The sequence below is a fragment of the Taudactylus pleione genome, unplaced genomic scaffold (genome assembly GCF_031769625.1).
Source record: "Taudactylus pleione unplaced genomic scaffold, aTauple2 ptg000198l, whole genome shotgun sequence".
Lineage (NCBI taxonomy): Eukaryota > Metazoa > Chordata > Amphibia > Anura > Myobatrachidae > Taudactylus > Taudactylus pleione.
Genome location: NW_028284600.1, coordinates 10,173,991 through 10,189,633, shown reverse-complemented (window position 1 = coordinate 10,189,633; position 15,643 = coordinate 10,173,991). Strand labels below are relative to the sequence as shown.

The 15,643-nt window shown below is 39.9% G+C and overlaps 1 protein-coding gene across 1 annotated transcript in view; it reads left to right on the top strand.

Annotated features, from left to right (window-relative positions):
- The window catches only part of LOC148518855 (alpha-2-macroglobulin-like protein 1), a 120,172-nt gene extending 105,902 nt beyond the window's left edge, over positions 1–14,270 (top strand). Inside the window, exons 29-36 of the mRNA XM_088476940.1 lie at positions 3,843–4,048; positions 5,446–5,661; positions 6,939–7,066; positions 10,970–11,060; positions 11,931–11,999; positions 13,784–13,886; positions 14,094–14,135; positions 14,254–14,270. Of these exons, the coding sequence (XP_088333066.1) occupies positions 3,843–4,048; positions 5,446–5,661; positions 6,939–7,066; positions 10,970–11,060; positions 11,931–11,999; positions 13,784–13,886; positions 14,094–14,135; positions 14,254–14,270 (872 nt within the window). The remainder of the gene's footprint in view (positions 1–3,842; positions 4,049–5,445; positions 5,662–6,938; positions 7,067–10,969; positions 11,061–11,930; positions 12,000–13,783; positions 13,887–14,093; positions 14,136–14,253) is intronic.
- Positions 14,271–15,643: the final 1,373 nt, after the last annotated feature.

The window sequence follows — 15,643 nt, the reverse complement described above, 5'->3', positions numbered from 1 at the left end:
AATATTGTTTGTCTTATTATTAGTATTGTTTGTACAGATGCGCTGTAGGTACACAGATATGGCTGTCACATTCTGTGCGCAGCCGCTGTTGTATCCAGACGCTACACCGATAAGTGCCTCAGTGCTATGTGTCACAGTGGCACAAGCACAAGTGTATTGCCTTTTTTTTCTCTGCATGGGCTGTTTGTTTACTTTTTATCCCCGCCCACACACCTGACACCCGTCAACCAATGAGCCTAAAGGGGGCTCGGCTAGGCTTCGACAGCATGGGCTGTGCTTGTCTCTATTTTGCACCTTTTTTGGGTATATAAATGGCAATGATACACTGTGCTTTTAGCCCTTGAGGAAAACCAATTAGGCCTTGGTTGAAACGGCAGTCGGGTGGACTGCCGCCACTGATCTGTTTGTGTACTAACATGGATTCTATTTGCTCTTCAATAAAGCTGCTAAACCGTGAGTGCTGGATTCTCTTATGCATAAAAAAATGTGTTATATGCATTACATGAACCGGGCACCACTTTTTATTTTTTTTTATGAGTGCTGTCTCGTTCCATATATTATATATATATATATATATATATATATATATATATACACAGTCAGGTGCCTAAATATTGGGACATTGACAGAATTTTCATATTTTGGCCTCTATTCACCACCACAATGGCTTTGAAATGAAACAAACAAGATGTGCTTTAACTGCAAACTTTCAGATTTAATTTAAGGGTAATTACATCCAAATCAGGTGAACGGTGTAGGAATTACAAAAGTTTCTATATATGACTCCCACTTATAAGGGGCCAAAAGTAATGGGTCTATCAACTCAAAAGCTATTTCAGGGACAGGTATGGGCTATTCCCTCATTATTTCATTATCAATTAAGCAGGTAAAAGGTCTGGAGTTGATTCTAGGTGTGACATTTGCATTTGGAATCAGTTGCTGTCGACTCTCAATATGAGATCCAAAGAGCTGTCACTATCAGTGAAGCAAGCCATCATTAGGCTGAAAAATCAAAACAAACCCATCAGAGAGATAGCAAAAACATTAGGTGTGGCCAAATCAACTGTTTGGAACATTCTTAAAAAGAAAGAATGCACCGGAGAGTTCAGCAACGCCAAAAGACCCGGAAGACCACAGAAAACAACTGTGGTGGATGACAGAAGAATTATTTCCCTGGTGAAGAAAAACCCCTTCACAACAGTTGGCCAAATCAAGAACACTCTCCAGGATGTAGCTGTATATGTGTCAAAGTCAACAATCAAGTGAAGACTTCACAAGAGTGAATATAGAGGATTCACTGCAAGATGTAAACCATTGGTGAGCCTCAAAAACAGGAAGACCAGATTAGAGTTTGCCAAACAACATCTAAAAAAGCCATTACAGTTCTGGAACAACATCCTATGGACAGATGAGACAAAGATGAGAGATGAGATGGGAAGTGAAGAGTATGGAGAAGGAAAGGAACTGCTCATGATCCAAAAACATACCACCTCATCAGTGAAGCATGGTGGTGGTAGTGTCATGGCGTGGGCATGTATGGCTGCCAATGGAACTGGTTCCCTTGTATTTATTGATGATGTGACTGCTGACAAAAGCAGCAGAATGAATTCTGAAGTGTTTCGGGCAATATTATATGCTCATATTCAGTCAAATGCTTCAGAACTCATTGGACGGCGCTTCACAGTGCAGATGGACAATGACCCGAAGCATACTGCAAAAGCAACCAAAGAGTTTTTTAAGGCTAAAAAGTGGAATGTTATGCAATGGCCAAGTCAATCCCCTGACCTGAATCCGATTGAGCATGCATTTCACTTGATGAAGACAAAACTGAAGGGGAAATGCCCCAAGAACAAGCAGGAACTGAAGACATTTGCAGTAGAGGTCTGGCAGAGCATCACCAGGGATGAAACCCAGCGTCTGGTGATGTCTATGCGTTACAGACTTCTGGCTGTAATTGCCTGCAGAGGATTTGCAACAAAGTATTAAAAAGTGAAAGTTAGATTTAGGATTGTTTAGTTTGTCCATTACTTTTGGCCCCTTAAAAAGTTAGAGGCACATATAGAAACCGTTGTAATTCCTACACCGTTCACCTGATTTGGATGTAATTACCCTCAAATTAAATCTGAAAGTCTGCAGTTAAAGCACATCTTGTTTGTTTCATTTCAAAGCCATTGTGGTGGTGAATAGAGGCCAAAATATGAAAATTCTGTCAATAACCCAATATTTATGCACCTGACTGTATATGTATATATATATATATATATATATATATATATATACACAAAGAAAGACTTTTGCTATCGGCACTAGCAATAATATACTGCAAATCTATTTGTGTAGCAAATAAAACCAAGGGGATTTTGTCATGATTTGATCAAAGCATTTAAGCCTGCAGCCCAGCGTCATAGACCCCTTCTTTTTCTGCAGGTCCCTAGACTAGCATATATGCCCAGCACATCATTACATTGCAGTTAAATGTATTCACCTCCAAGATACAGAGGGGCACATCTATGCAGGGGCTGGCGGTGAGCCACACCCAACTAGGCCTTTTATAGCCTTAATTGAAAGCTGCCATGATAGCACAAGGCAAAATTTTTAAACAAAACAGAAAACATTCAACTGCAATGTAATGGTGTGCTGAGCATATATGCTAACTACGGACTGCAGGCTTAAATGCTTTGATCAAATCATGACAAAATCCCCATGGTTTTACTTGCTACACATATAGATTTGCAGTATATTATTGTTAGCACCGATAGCAAAAGTATTTCTGTTTTGTATACATTTATGGCAAAAATATTACCACACTGCTGGTACCATGTATGATATGGGTAAAACCGAGCGCGGGTGTATTTCTTTTCTGTTTATATATATATATATATATATATATATATATATAATCGCACTCAATACATCTTTAAAGCGGGTGCTCGGTTATAAATTTGATCTATAACAGGATACTCCTACTTGCTTCTCAGCAAAACTAAAATAGAAGCAAACCAGCACACCTTCCAAGTAGTAATATATATATAGCCAAATTAAAACAGCGGCACTCCCAGTTGACTTATAGCAATAATTGCAATGAGGCACTGTATAGGGAATGGGATTGAAATACTGGCAGCTGTCCAGTGGGGTGGTGCCTAACCCTGTCCCCCCAGGGATGCCTAAACCTAACCCCCCCTGCCCGAAACCCTAATCCTAACCCTCCTGGGGGGGCCTAACCATAACCCTCCTCCCCCCCCTACAGCTAAGTACTAAGGGCGGCCGGACTTGCCTCGAATGGTCCGGCATCCTTTGGCATTCCGGCGTCGGGATTAAGATAGGCGGCACTATTTCTACACCTATCTTAAGTCCCTTGACGGGCATCTGGTGTCGGGATATAGACCGATGGCATTTAGTTTGCCAGTATATTAACTACATCCCCTGTGTAGATATCAACATTTCAGAAATTTAATCCATCATCAGGATATCTTGTATATTCTGAAACGTTGATATATCTACAGAGTGCCTCATTGCATTTTTGCTATAAGTCCGCATGGAGTGCTACTGTTTTCATTCGGCTTTATCTACTATTGTGAGCTCGAGCACCGTTGCAGTTGATTTGGATGTGACTTGGAGTGCCAGCTATTTCCGGATGCTATATATAGGATGCTAGATAGATAGATAGATAGATTGATATCTATCTATCTATCTATCTATCTAGTAAGTATCGACATATATTAGAGCCACCCTTTTATAGTCTTCACCTGAGGAGACATATGTATATATCTAAGTATAAATAAAAAGTATTTGCCTTGCCCTTTACATCTCTCCCAGAACTATATCACACGTTTCACCTACAGATGGACAGTTGCACTGGAAACGGGAATCTAAAGTTTCCTCTGATGTTCCGTACTGGTACCGAGCACCATCTGCAGAGGTGGAGCTAACGGCCTATATGCTACTTGCTTACACCTCAAGCCCCACAAAGGACCTAGGAACAGCTTCAATGATTGTGAATTGGTTGAGCAAACAGCAGAATCCATATGGAGGATACTCTTCCACACAGGTGATCTATAGAAGTGGGATAAATTAGAGAATAGTAGTAAAATAAAGTCTGTAAGCATAAGGAGCTGTGAGGACCATCAGAGAATGGGTTTCTAAACTTTTATCTGCAATGTAGATAAAGAGAAGGACCAGAAACTCCTAAGGCCCTGAGCACGTTAGAGGGAACATTTTCATAAATAATGATAAGTTGCTGCCTATATTTACCAACATTCAGAAAAGGTATCTCTGTAACTAGCTGTTATGTTATGTTAATTTACAATCTCAATATGTTAAAAGTAAGTATACATCTACAGTCAACCATTTGATTTGGTAAAGGGTGCTATGGTTAAATTGGTGCTTATAATGATATACTGAATCAAGTGATATTAATTATTGAATTTCTTTCTACACAAATGCCCAGTGTCTGGGGATTAGTGGAGCCCTCAGGCTGGAGATTGAACACAGTATAATTACTAATAGGATTAGCTCCAGTATTCAGTCTCAGATTGAAGGGCTTAAAACCAAAATGGTGTTTGGCAGTATATCAACAATTCACAGTATGTTAACACAAGAGATGTATTAAGCCTTGGAGATAAATAAAGTGGAGAGAGATAAAGTACCAACCAATGAGCTCCTAACTGTCATATTACATGCTGTATTTGAAAAATGACAGTTAAGAAATGATTGGCTGGTACTTTATCTCTCTCCACTATATGACCCATATTCATCGTCACTTAATTTCTACAAAAGCAGGTGAAAATTAACATTTAACACCTCTGGTAACTGAAAGGTACTACAGAGCTAACCTTAAAGATAGTGACCAGTAGCATCTTCTACTTTTATGATGGAGGGAATGCTGTCTGAATGACAGTTCAGGTGCAGTTGTGGTCATCCCGGGACCCGGTATGCAATGTGCAAGTGCAAAAAAAAGGGGGGAAAAAAAGCACATGCACACAGAACCCGACTGCTACGGACTACTACGGACTGCTTCGGCTGCAGCCCCTGGAAGCCAAATAAGACTGACAGAAATGCAGGGGAGTGGCTTCCCATATGAAGTATGCTATGCTAATCACAGTCTGGACTAGCTGTCCCAGGAGGAGAAAACATCTTCCCCTGGGCCTGTCTGTCGGTGTGTGATTAGCAAAGAACGATCCAATGAGTAGTCTCAAGCCTGCCAGTGCATGGACTAGGGGCTCACTGGGGGTGGTGGATTTTACTGGGGGTGAGTGAAGGCAGACCCTAAATAAAATCCATCACTGATAGGGACTTATATATACTCTGTTCATTATTATGTATTTTCTAAATCATCTAATCGTATCCTTCACTTCTGTTTGTACTGTATAATGTGCATCTATTGTTTTTATATTTTCTTCTTACATACCTCTTGAACCTTTACACACCACCTTCTTCCTTTCCCAGGATACAGTGGTGGCTCTTCAGGCTCTGTCCAGCTATGCAGAGTACACATATAGTGATAAGGGGGATGTGACTGTGACAATCTCTTCCACATCAGGGTTTCTGGAGCAGTTCCATGTGAATAACAATAACCGGCTGCTGCTCCAGAGCACGTCACTGCCAGCCATCCCCGGAGAGTACACAATGACAGCTACAGGGACAGGTTGCGTCTTTGTACAGGTCAGTAGAAACTTCCATTAACTAATTTTCTCTTTCTCACAAACTACCTCTAGTTTAAATTGGGATGTAGTCGGGATGCCGACGGTCAAAATCCCAACAGTGAAAGCCCAGTATGGGACTAAAGATAGGCGTCTAAATACCGACGCCTATCATTAGCCTCATGCCGAAATCCCGATGCCTGGCAAACCGAATGTAGTTAAGCCAGGCATCGGGAGCTCTTAGCCGCAGAGGGGAGGGGGGGAGGGGAGGGCTAGGTTTAGGGTCCTAGGTTAGGCACTTTCCCGGGAGGGTTAGGGTTAGGCTAGGGGAATGGGGAATTAGGGTCAGAGAGCACCGGGGTGAGGTTAGGGTTAGGCACCCCACCAGGAGGGTTCCACTAAGGGAGGGTTAGGCTTAGGGGGGGAGAGGGGAGGGTTAGGGTTAGGGGGGGAGAGGGGAGGGTTAGGGTACTTATTTACCTTAGTCGGGATCTTCATCTGTTGGCCTTCCGGCATGAGGATTTCATCCGCCTGGCTTAGGTTTGGCGTTATTACATACCAATTCCGTTTAAATCATTGTAAGTCATTAATGTAGAGAAAAATGCATGCTTGCAGAATTCATACTACATTTGTGCCTGCACTGAAGGACCATGTATACATGTGAGATGTAAGATACCATGTTTTGTAAAATAAGCATCATTTCATTAGACTAGTCTTATAGCCTGGGTAGGTTGGGGCATTACATAAGAATACTAGAAAGGCAAATTGTTGCAAATTTTACAAAGCACAGTGGAACATGCTGGCACTACAGTATATAAGTACATGTTTATAAATTAATAAACTACAGTAATTCAAAACAAGACTCATGGTCTGTACAGACTTCAAAGGTTGAAGATTGCCTATATTGGACATGTTTATAGTTTAGAAGAAGTACACCGAGACTAAGGGGTATATTTGCTAAAGTGAGAGTTTTTAGAAGTGGAAATGTTGCCCAATCAGATTCTAGCTATTATCTTCTAGAAGGTGCTAGTTAAATGTTAAGTAGAATCTGCTTGGTTGCTATAGGCAACATCTCCATTTATAAAAATTCTCACTTTAGTAAATATACCCCTTATAATCTATGCAAAATACTCACATTTTACATGACCTTAGAGTAATTGGTAATCTGCCCTCTTTTACTGTTTCTCCAGGTCATATTTTAAAGTCCTTTATATTGTATATTGTAATAGGCACAGTGATTACACATCACATATGTATTTTTCTGATTGGTAAATGATCCTCATTGTCCTCAACCAACAGACAGTCCTGAGATATAACATCCCTCCACCCAACATTGATGCCACATTTTCACTAAGTGTGAAGTCAGTTTCAAAAAGAGAATGTCAGAAGGATCCAGTGACGAGTTTCGATATTCTTATCAATGCTAAGTGAGTAATTTATGCTCTTTATGTACTTTATCTTCCTTCATTAACTAATAAACAATTAAACAGTAATAGTGACCAATACACCCTGATATCACAATTGAAATAAAGTATACTACTATTCTATTCGTAAAACATACATACTGCTAACCTATTAGTGATCAATAAATACTAAAATCATAATAGTGGACAAAAAACAACTACACTAATTGTGAATAATAAACACTGCTACACTAATTGTGACTAATTGTTACAAATAAGCAATGATATCCATTGCTATCCTAATACTGTTTAAAAACACTACTATTCTAATTGTTAACAATACACACTATAATCTTAATAGTAGGGATGTGCACCGATACCCGTGTTTTTGGTTTTGGATCTGTATCTCCTTCAAGGTTTTGGATCTGGATTTGGTTTTGCAAACCACCCTCAAATGTTTCGATTTTGGTTTTGGATCTGGATTTTTTAAAATAAAAAATAGATAAAAAGTTTTAAAAACAGCTAAAATCATGTAATTTATGCATTCCAAAACCCGAAATTCAAATTTAAAATCCGAATTCCGTACCGCAAAAAAGATCAGAACCGCGACCCGGCTTTCCCAGATTCACGAAATTCGGGTGGTTTCGGATTTCTGGAGAAACGAACCGCACATCTCTACTTAATAGTGGTCAATGAACACTAATATCTTAATGGTGATTAGCAAACACTACTATCTCAATACGGATTAATAAACAATAATCCTAATAGTGCTATTGTAATAGCACAAATAATGTGACCAATTAAGAGCTGATATTCTAACAAAGAATAACAAACATTGCTCTTCTTTATTCTATTCCAATTCTGGCCAATGAACACTGTTATCCTAATATTGAGTACAAAGACACTGAAATACTAATAGCCAATAAACATTGTAATATTGGTGGTGACTAATAATGCCCCTAATAATGCCCCTAAGCTTTGGAAATAAACAGTGATATATTATTAGTAATTATCATTAACTAGACATGTGACAAATGGGTGTTAAATTGTTAATCAAATAAAAACCACCTGGTTTTCTATAAGGTGACAATCTCCCCAAATGTATCTCATACTATTAAACACAAAGCCGTGCTACCACTGACTATTCTTTAAATTGAATCACAACCTAATTTAGTCAGAATTACTCTAAACCTCCTTTTATGCCCAAATCTCCTCAGTTGTGACAGTACAGTAAGTGGTGTATTAGTATTCTTTTCTATTTTACAACAATTTTATTGTGCAGTGTGTAAGAACAGATCTACAGTAGTAATGGCTTTCACAAATCTATAGTATATGTATTTATAAAATCAAATGTCCGGACTGACTGCCTGACTCACTGTTTCATCAATGCCCAATCCAAACCCCTGGACCCAGAAATATGAAAAATGGGGAGTATATGCCTTCCATGACGTAGGTACCCACTAAGCATGGATTTTTAAAATTAGACTCCTAGGGGGGTGAAATGGGGTAAAATGTTTCCTCCCCCTGTGCAATGTTCTAACTGACTGACTCATCGTGGCTGCAGCACAGTTCAATATTCAAATAGTGGAGCCACACCAACTTTAACCCAAACTGCTGCCAAACATCACTGGTGGTTGGTGTGGCTTCCTTAACTGAATATTGGACTATGCTGCAGCCTCACCTCTGGAGCTGCCAATAGCCATATGATCCTGATGTGTCTTACGAGGCAGGCAGCAATGCAACGGGGTAAAATGTGTTTTCACAGATTCCTCAATAACTCTTAGGTCACAGGTGAAAGAGGGTAATGTGTTGCTATACAGGTGAGGGAGGAAAATGTGTTATAACAGCAGTGAGAGGGGAATGTGTTACTATAGAGGTGAAGGAGGGGAATGTGATACTACACAAGGATGGGAGGGGAATGAGTTACTACATTGTGAGGGAAGGTAATGTGTTACACAACGGACAAGGGAGGGGAATGTTTTATTACAGGGGTGAGCAGGGGTAATGTATTACTAAAGAGGTGAGGGAGAGGATTAAGTTACTACAGGGATGACTGAGGGTAGTGTTTCACTACAGGTGGGAGAGAGGGATTGTATTTCGACACAGGTGAGTATGGGGAATGTTGAAAGTGTTAAAACACGGGCGAGGGAGGGAGATGTGTTACTACAGAGGTGAGGGAGTGGAATGTGTTACTACACAGATGAAGGAGGGAAATGCCTTACTATAGTAGTGAAAGGATGCATTGGAAATGGAAATAGTAAATATCTAAGGTCTACCCGGGTGAAACTGGGTACATAAGTTAGTATTTTATAACTCTCTTCTGGAACATATAAAAAATATGCCATTTATTCCTCTAAAACTTATTTTCATACAAATATGAAGCACTAATTATATTTGTTGAAGAGCTACATTATCCCTGCTGGTTCACTGTAGGGCATGTCTACTGTTTATCATTGACATATTATATTGTAAATATGAACTGTTACAAATTTATACAGATGATGAAAGCATTGCTGTGATGTGTCAGCTATCCCTATACGAATTAAACACTTGCAGGGGTATTCAATATGGGAGCGATAACATCGTTTTTGCGTTAATATCGGAGGTATGACGTCATTATCGCAGGTTTTACTTTTACACCGTATTCAATTTCAGAGACTTATCGCAGTTTTGAAAAGTCTTTGATAAAAAACGGGGATAACTTTTCACCATTGAATAGGTGTCGAAAAAAAGTGCAGAATTGGGGTTTAGGGGTGCAGGCTTAAAAAAAATAGCCTGTACCCCTGGGACTGACATTTAAAAAAGAACTGTGTCAAAAAAAGTAAAAAAAGAAAAAATAGGGACACCCCATAAAATTAGTTTAAAAATTGGGGTGAAAAAAAAAATGGGAAAAAAATGATTGACAATAGGGAAATAGGTTCAGGGCTATTCTGCAACTATGCGGCAGGTGTTTTAAAGAATAGAATTATAACTGCAGGTACACAAATGTACAATTTTTAAAAACTTACTTTAGGGACATCAAAATATGCTAGTACCCATTTTCATGTACCCCAAATTTGATGGGACCACTTAAAAAAATGAAAAAAAAAACCTAAGTGCTCTTCTGCATCACTTCTTCAATGTCGGGAAAAAAACACCTGCTGCGGCTATTTTAATCCCCGACTTTCAATTAAAGGCTAAAACAGGGGTACCCATAGTGATCCCCATGTTTTTACAACTTTAGGGGGGTCTTACAATTATTTTAAGGAAAAATTTGTAACTTTACGCAAATCCAAATTCGGAGTTTCCCGTTTTCGTTAATTTTATATTGAATACGGGGATAAGCGGGAGCGCGCACCATACTTTAACGCAGGTAAAAACTCCGATATGAAACGTTAACTTCGACAGTGAAGTTAATGTTTCATATTGAATACCCCTCTTGGAGAGACCTCAAATATCCCAATTTACAGTTTTGTACTACAGACCCTTATAAATAATAATAATAATAATAATAATAATAATAATAATAATAATAATAATAATAATAGTCTGTGACACCTAAGAATCTCTGGTTAACAATCATGAGAGGTGGCAGAAAACAGACACACATCAACCCCTTACTTACAATCGTATCTCTCATTTTTATACTACCAAGTTCTTTCAAACCTGTCATTCTTTTGTTTAGACTCACCAAGGAGCAGTACAAATGTGTCACTCCTGTTAGTCTAGTAGTCATTGTACCTAAAGGCAGCACAGAATAGAAAAAATAAATTAATATTCAGAGTCCTTATGCACTTTTCATACTTTTCTTCTGGGAGAAAGTAAGAAAAAAAATGTGGAAAAGCTTGATGATTGCATGTAACATTCCAGGATAGTAAGTCATTGCAGTAGATTAAATGTAAAATTAAAACTAAGTCTGTCATGTTTTTTTCCTTTCTATTCCTGCAGATACATTGGTAATCGGGTAAATTCCAACATGGCTGTTATTGAGATAAAGATGCTGTCTGGATACATCCCAGTGAGGAGCACAATAGCGCAGGTCAGTCACGGACATTGTCTCGTACAGTTTGTTTATGAGACAAGGGAAACATTTTTATCATACACAGGGCCTCATTTATCAACGGGTTTTATCATTCAAAACGAGTGATAGAACTTGTTGCGTATGATAATGGTCCTCCAGCCAATCAGCTCCCAACTGTCATCTATTTGAAAAATGACAGTTAGGAACTGATTGGCTTGAGCACCATTTATCATGCGCAATGAGTTTTATCGCTCAATGTGAATGTTAAAACTCGTTGATAAATAAGGCCCACGGTAAGCTTAATTGTCTGAATTGCTGAAATCCTCAGTAATAGTCAGGAAGACAAATCATCCAAAGTTTCATAAAAACCTGTGAACTGCAGACAGGGTCGTATTGGCCCACGGGAGTACAGGGGAAATTCCCGGTGAGCCCCACTGCCTGAGGGCCTCACCAGCTCCATTAGGGGTCAGGTTACAGACGGTTCACTCAAATTAGACATTGTTACTCTACTAGAAGGTCAATCTCTTGGTGTAGCAGTAGCATAGATGATCTTGGGTGCTTGGTTCATTTCTATGGAAACTACACCAAGATTAGCCTTCCTGCCAATCAAAGTGGGCCACACCCTTTCTGGTGGCTGGTCACACCCCTTAAACATGGACCCAAGTCACTGCATTCCCTGGTGTGTCCTTTACACTGACTGCAGATAAGATTTATTTAAATACCTCAAAGTTTGGGTGATGCAGCCCTGTGCTCCTGAAGGGAAAAATGCAATCTTTGACGATGGCAAAATAAAAGGAGTTTCTTTGACGGTGTAATACAGTATATTACTTATTTTATTAATATCAGGAAGATATGCAGATTTGCATCTTCATGTGTTTGTGTTCACAGCTGGAGACAGACAAAGTGATACAAAGAAGCGACATCCAGAATGACATTGTGACTTTGTACCTAAATGAGGTCAGTATTATTTGTTGTGCCTGCTTACACTAATTGCTGACTTTACAATCCCTGATCTTAATGCTTGTAACCAGGGGGGCTGAGAGGGGGAGAAGGTGGGTACTGTTTACCTGGGCCTGGACTTGGTGGTGGGGGCCCATGTAAGCTACTGAGAGTGCGGTGCCATGAAGTATAGTGAGCTGCTGCCTGCTGAGGGAAATTCAAATTGTGCCCTTTGCAGCCCAGCTCGGCCTCTCCCCCATGGACTTGATTGGCCAAACCCCGGGAACCGGGGATCAGGTGACAGACTGAGAGGAACTGGCAGAAACCTAGGGCAGTGCTAGATTCTTCTGCTGCTCCCCCAGACTTGCTCCAATTATCTGGAATGGTGCCCACCTCTCAAAAAAACACATTCAGCTTAAGCAGCCTGACCCTACTGCCACATTTAATGGTTTACTGTGATTGCTGGTCCTGTATATGCTGGAATCCTGACACACAATACACTTTGTATGACACATATTAAAGCTGGATAAGTGCTAATTATGCCCTTTTCATGGACTAGCCACACTCACCCTAAAATCAAGCATTTGGAAAGCCCCCTCTAGAAGTCGTGTGTTTGCCACTGGTGTATAGTACCTGAATAAACCTTGTAGCAATACAAGAATGCAAATACATCCACAGGTTATTGCATTTGTGGTAGCCAACAAATGAGGGACAGCTTTATTTTTACCCTACAATTTAGATCTTAGTTTGGACAATTCCCTCTCACATCTAAAGGTCCCCATACATAAGCAATAGATTGTGGCAATTCTGCATTTTGCAGAAGATTGTGTAAAAAAAAATCTGCAATGTATGGGGTTCACAGATCGCAGAAAGTGATTGAAATTGGTAAATCAGGTTGTCCAACATGTTGGATTTCACAGATTAATTGGGGCTGTAGATTGTTAGGGGTAAATTTACTAAAGTGAGAGTTTTTAGAAGTGGCACCTTCTAGAAGATAATAGCTAAAATCTGATTGGTTGCTAACCCGGCATCTCCGGATCAGTGAAATCCAACATGTTGGATTTCACAGATTTGACAATCACGATCAAAATATGATTGTGATTTACAAATCTGTGAAATTTAAAATGGTGGATTTCACCGATCCTCCAATGGATCGCGGAACATTGATGGCCACTGGTCGGCATTTCTGACCGGCGGATCTGGGTTTCCGATCCCATCACAGGATACATCGGTAGGTGTATGGAGGTCTTTACTTGCTGTATTGCCAACTCAGAATCAGGCCCTTAATCTACTGTATTTTTGACATTCAGCACCCATTCTCCAAAACATTAACTACAACTCCCGAAGGCAAATTATTGCTCCTGTATTGGGACCCTGCAGCCCTCCTCTCTCCTGCCATGGAAAACACAATATGAATGCAAAATTAAACACATGGGTCTTAAAGTCCAGTAATAAAATGTGAAACTAAGTAAAATACAGTTGTGAATATTGCATGTGTACACAATTGTTTGCAATTCATTTCACTCTAAGTTAACTCATAATAAAATATACTCATGGTAGATCCAATCTGATAGGAGCTACAGTACCTAGAGGGTTAAGTAAATAGTTCTATACTGTAAATTTTAAGTTAGAGATCATGAACTTGAGATATATAAACAGGAAGGTATGAAGATGAGAAAGGCTTTGCTTTTATATGATAGCATGACCACCACTTGACAAACATGCTTCTGGCTTTTAGTTACAACTGTTATTGTTAATAATAATAATAATTATTATAATAATAATATTTTTCCCTCCTGTAGATAGGACCTAGGCCTCATGATATCTCATTCATGCTGACACAGGACGCTGAAGTCAAGGATCTAAAACCAGCCACTGCAAAAGTGTATGATTACTATGAGACAGGTAACATACTACACTAGTATGAGAACATCTGCCTGATTGCTACAGTTGATAATCTTCCATTCCTTTAATTTCCAAACTTTCAAATAAACTCAAAATAGAATTTTTGCCATACTATCTGTGTAGTAATTGATGATATAACAAGTGTATAGCTTAGTAGTTGAGGGATTAAACTGAAAGTTATTTTTTTTTTAAACTGTAATCTTTCAGATGAACAAGCAATTGCAGAATACAACCACCCTTGCAGTACTGGTAAGGTCACTCTTTGTTTTGAATTGCCTATGTTGTTTGTACTGTATGTGCATTCCCTATATAATTTGGTCAATTAGAAGTATTTATTAGAAGTTGTATTGGTTCTTGTATTGTCCAGAAGAAAACAAGGATTGATGGGCAAGATAAGAAAACTAGATTAGGAATCTACTTTGAGGTAGGGCAATTTGACTGGTGTGCTTTGATATGCTGTTTTTCCTTCAATACATTGCATGGTTTGCAATCTGAGCATTAAAGCCTATGAAAGTATGATCGAATGAAGTTCGGTAATCTCCCCATATGTAAAGTACTTTTTTTCCCTTGCAGTACCACTTCACTACCACCAGATGTCGCATTGAGTCCCTCGCACTGCACCATTCAAAATTAAAGTACATTTCCATCAAAAATAAATAATTATTAGGAGCATGACCCCAAAAATCTATAACCAGCACCTTAGCTAGACAAGATGGGCTGATTTACACCATAACAGCACGCGCACCCATCCCAGAGACCACTAGTCCTATTATCAAAAGCAATGGTTGTCTTTCCCATACCCCTGATTTATGGTTACCATGATAAAAGTAAAAAAATTAAATAAAAAAAATAGAACCCTGGAGTAGAATTTCAAATTGTGACCCAGAGCATGCAGTATGTTTCATGTGTCATCGTAGACTTCTAAATACTCAATTGACTTGTGTATCATGTACTGTGCTCAATACATCAACTGTTTACATATTGCATTCATTCATTGTATAGAATATTTCCCTTGGGTATAATGACTGTAATAGTTTTAGAATGTAGAATATCTATTGCATGTAAAATGTATCTATTCTTAATTTTCCCTTAAATTAATAATGTATTATTGCTTCTGATCTGCCCTCTCACTAATATCTCCTTCCAACCTTCCGCCTGTTAGCCATTTGACCTGATCCCTGGATTATTACCCTGTCTTTTAGCGGTATGCAATCGGGAAGCCGACTGCCTTAATACCGGCAGCCGGCTTCCCGACTGTCATATCCTGGCGAGGGTGAAATGCCGGGCGTCTAGATGTAGACGCCTGGCATTTCCCAGACGCCGGAAGACCGGCGCCCAGCATCCCGGTCGTAGTGATGCCGGGAACGGACGGCCGCGAGGGGGGAGGGCTAGGTTTAGGCCACCCGGGGGGGACTTAGGGTTAGGCACCCCTCCGGGAGGGTTAGGGTTAGGCTAGGGGGAGGGAGGGTTAGGGTTAGGCATCCCCGGGGGGACTTAGGGTTAGGCACCCCCCGGGGGACTTAGGTTTAGGCAGCGGGGAAGGGGGTGATGAGGGATAGGCACTTGGGGGGGAGGTTAGGGTTAGGCACCCCTAAGGAGGGTTAGGGGGGTTAGGTTAGACAATACTTACCTATCAACGATTGGGATTTCCAGTGCTGTCAGGCTTCCACTGCCGGGAATCAAACCGATTTCATACCGATTCCCTTTTATCTGTCTGATCTGACATTTGCTTGGATACTGACTTTGGCCCTCATTCA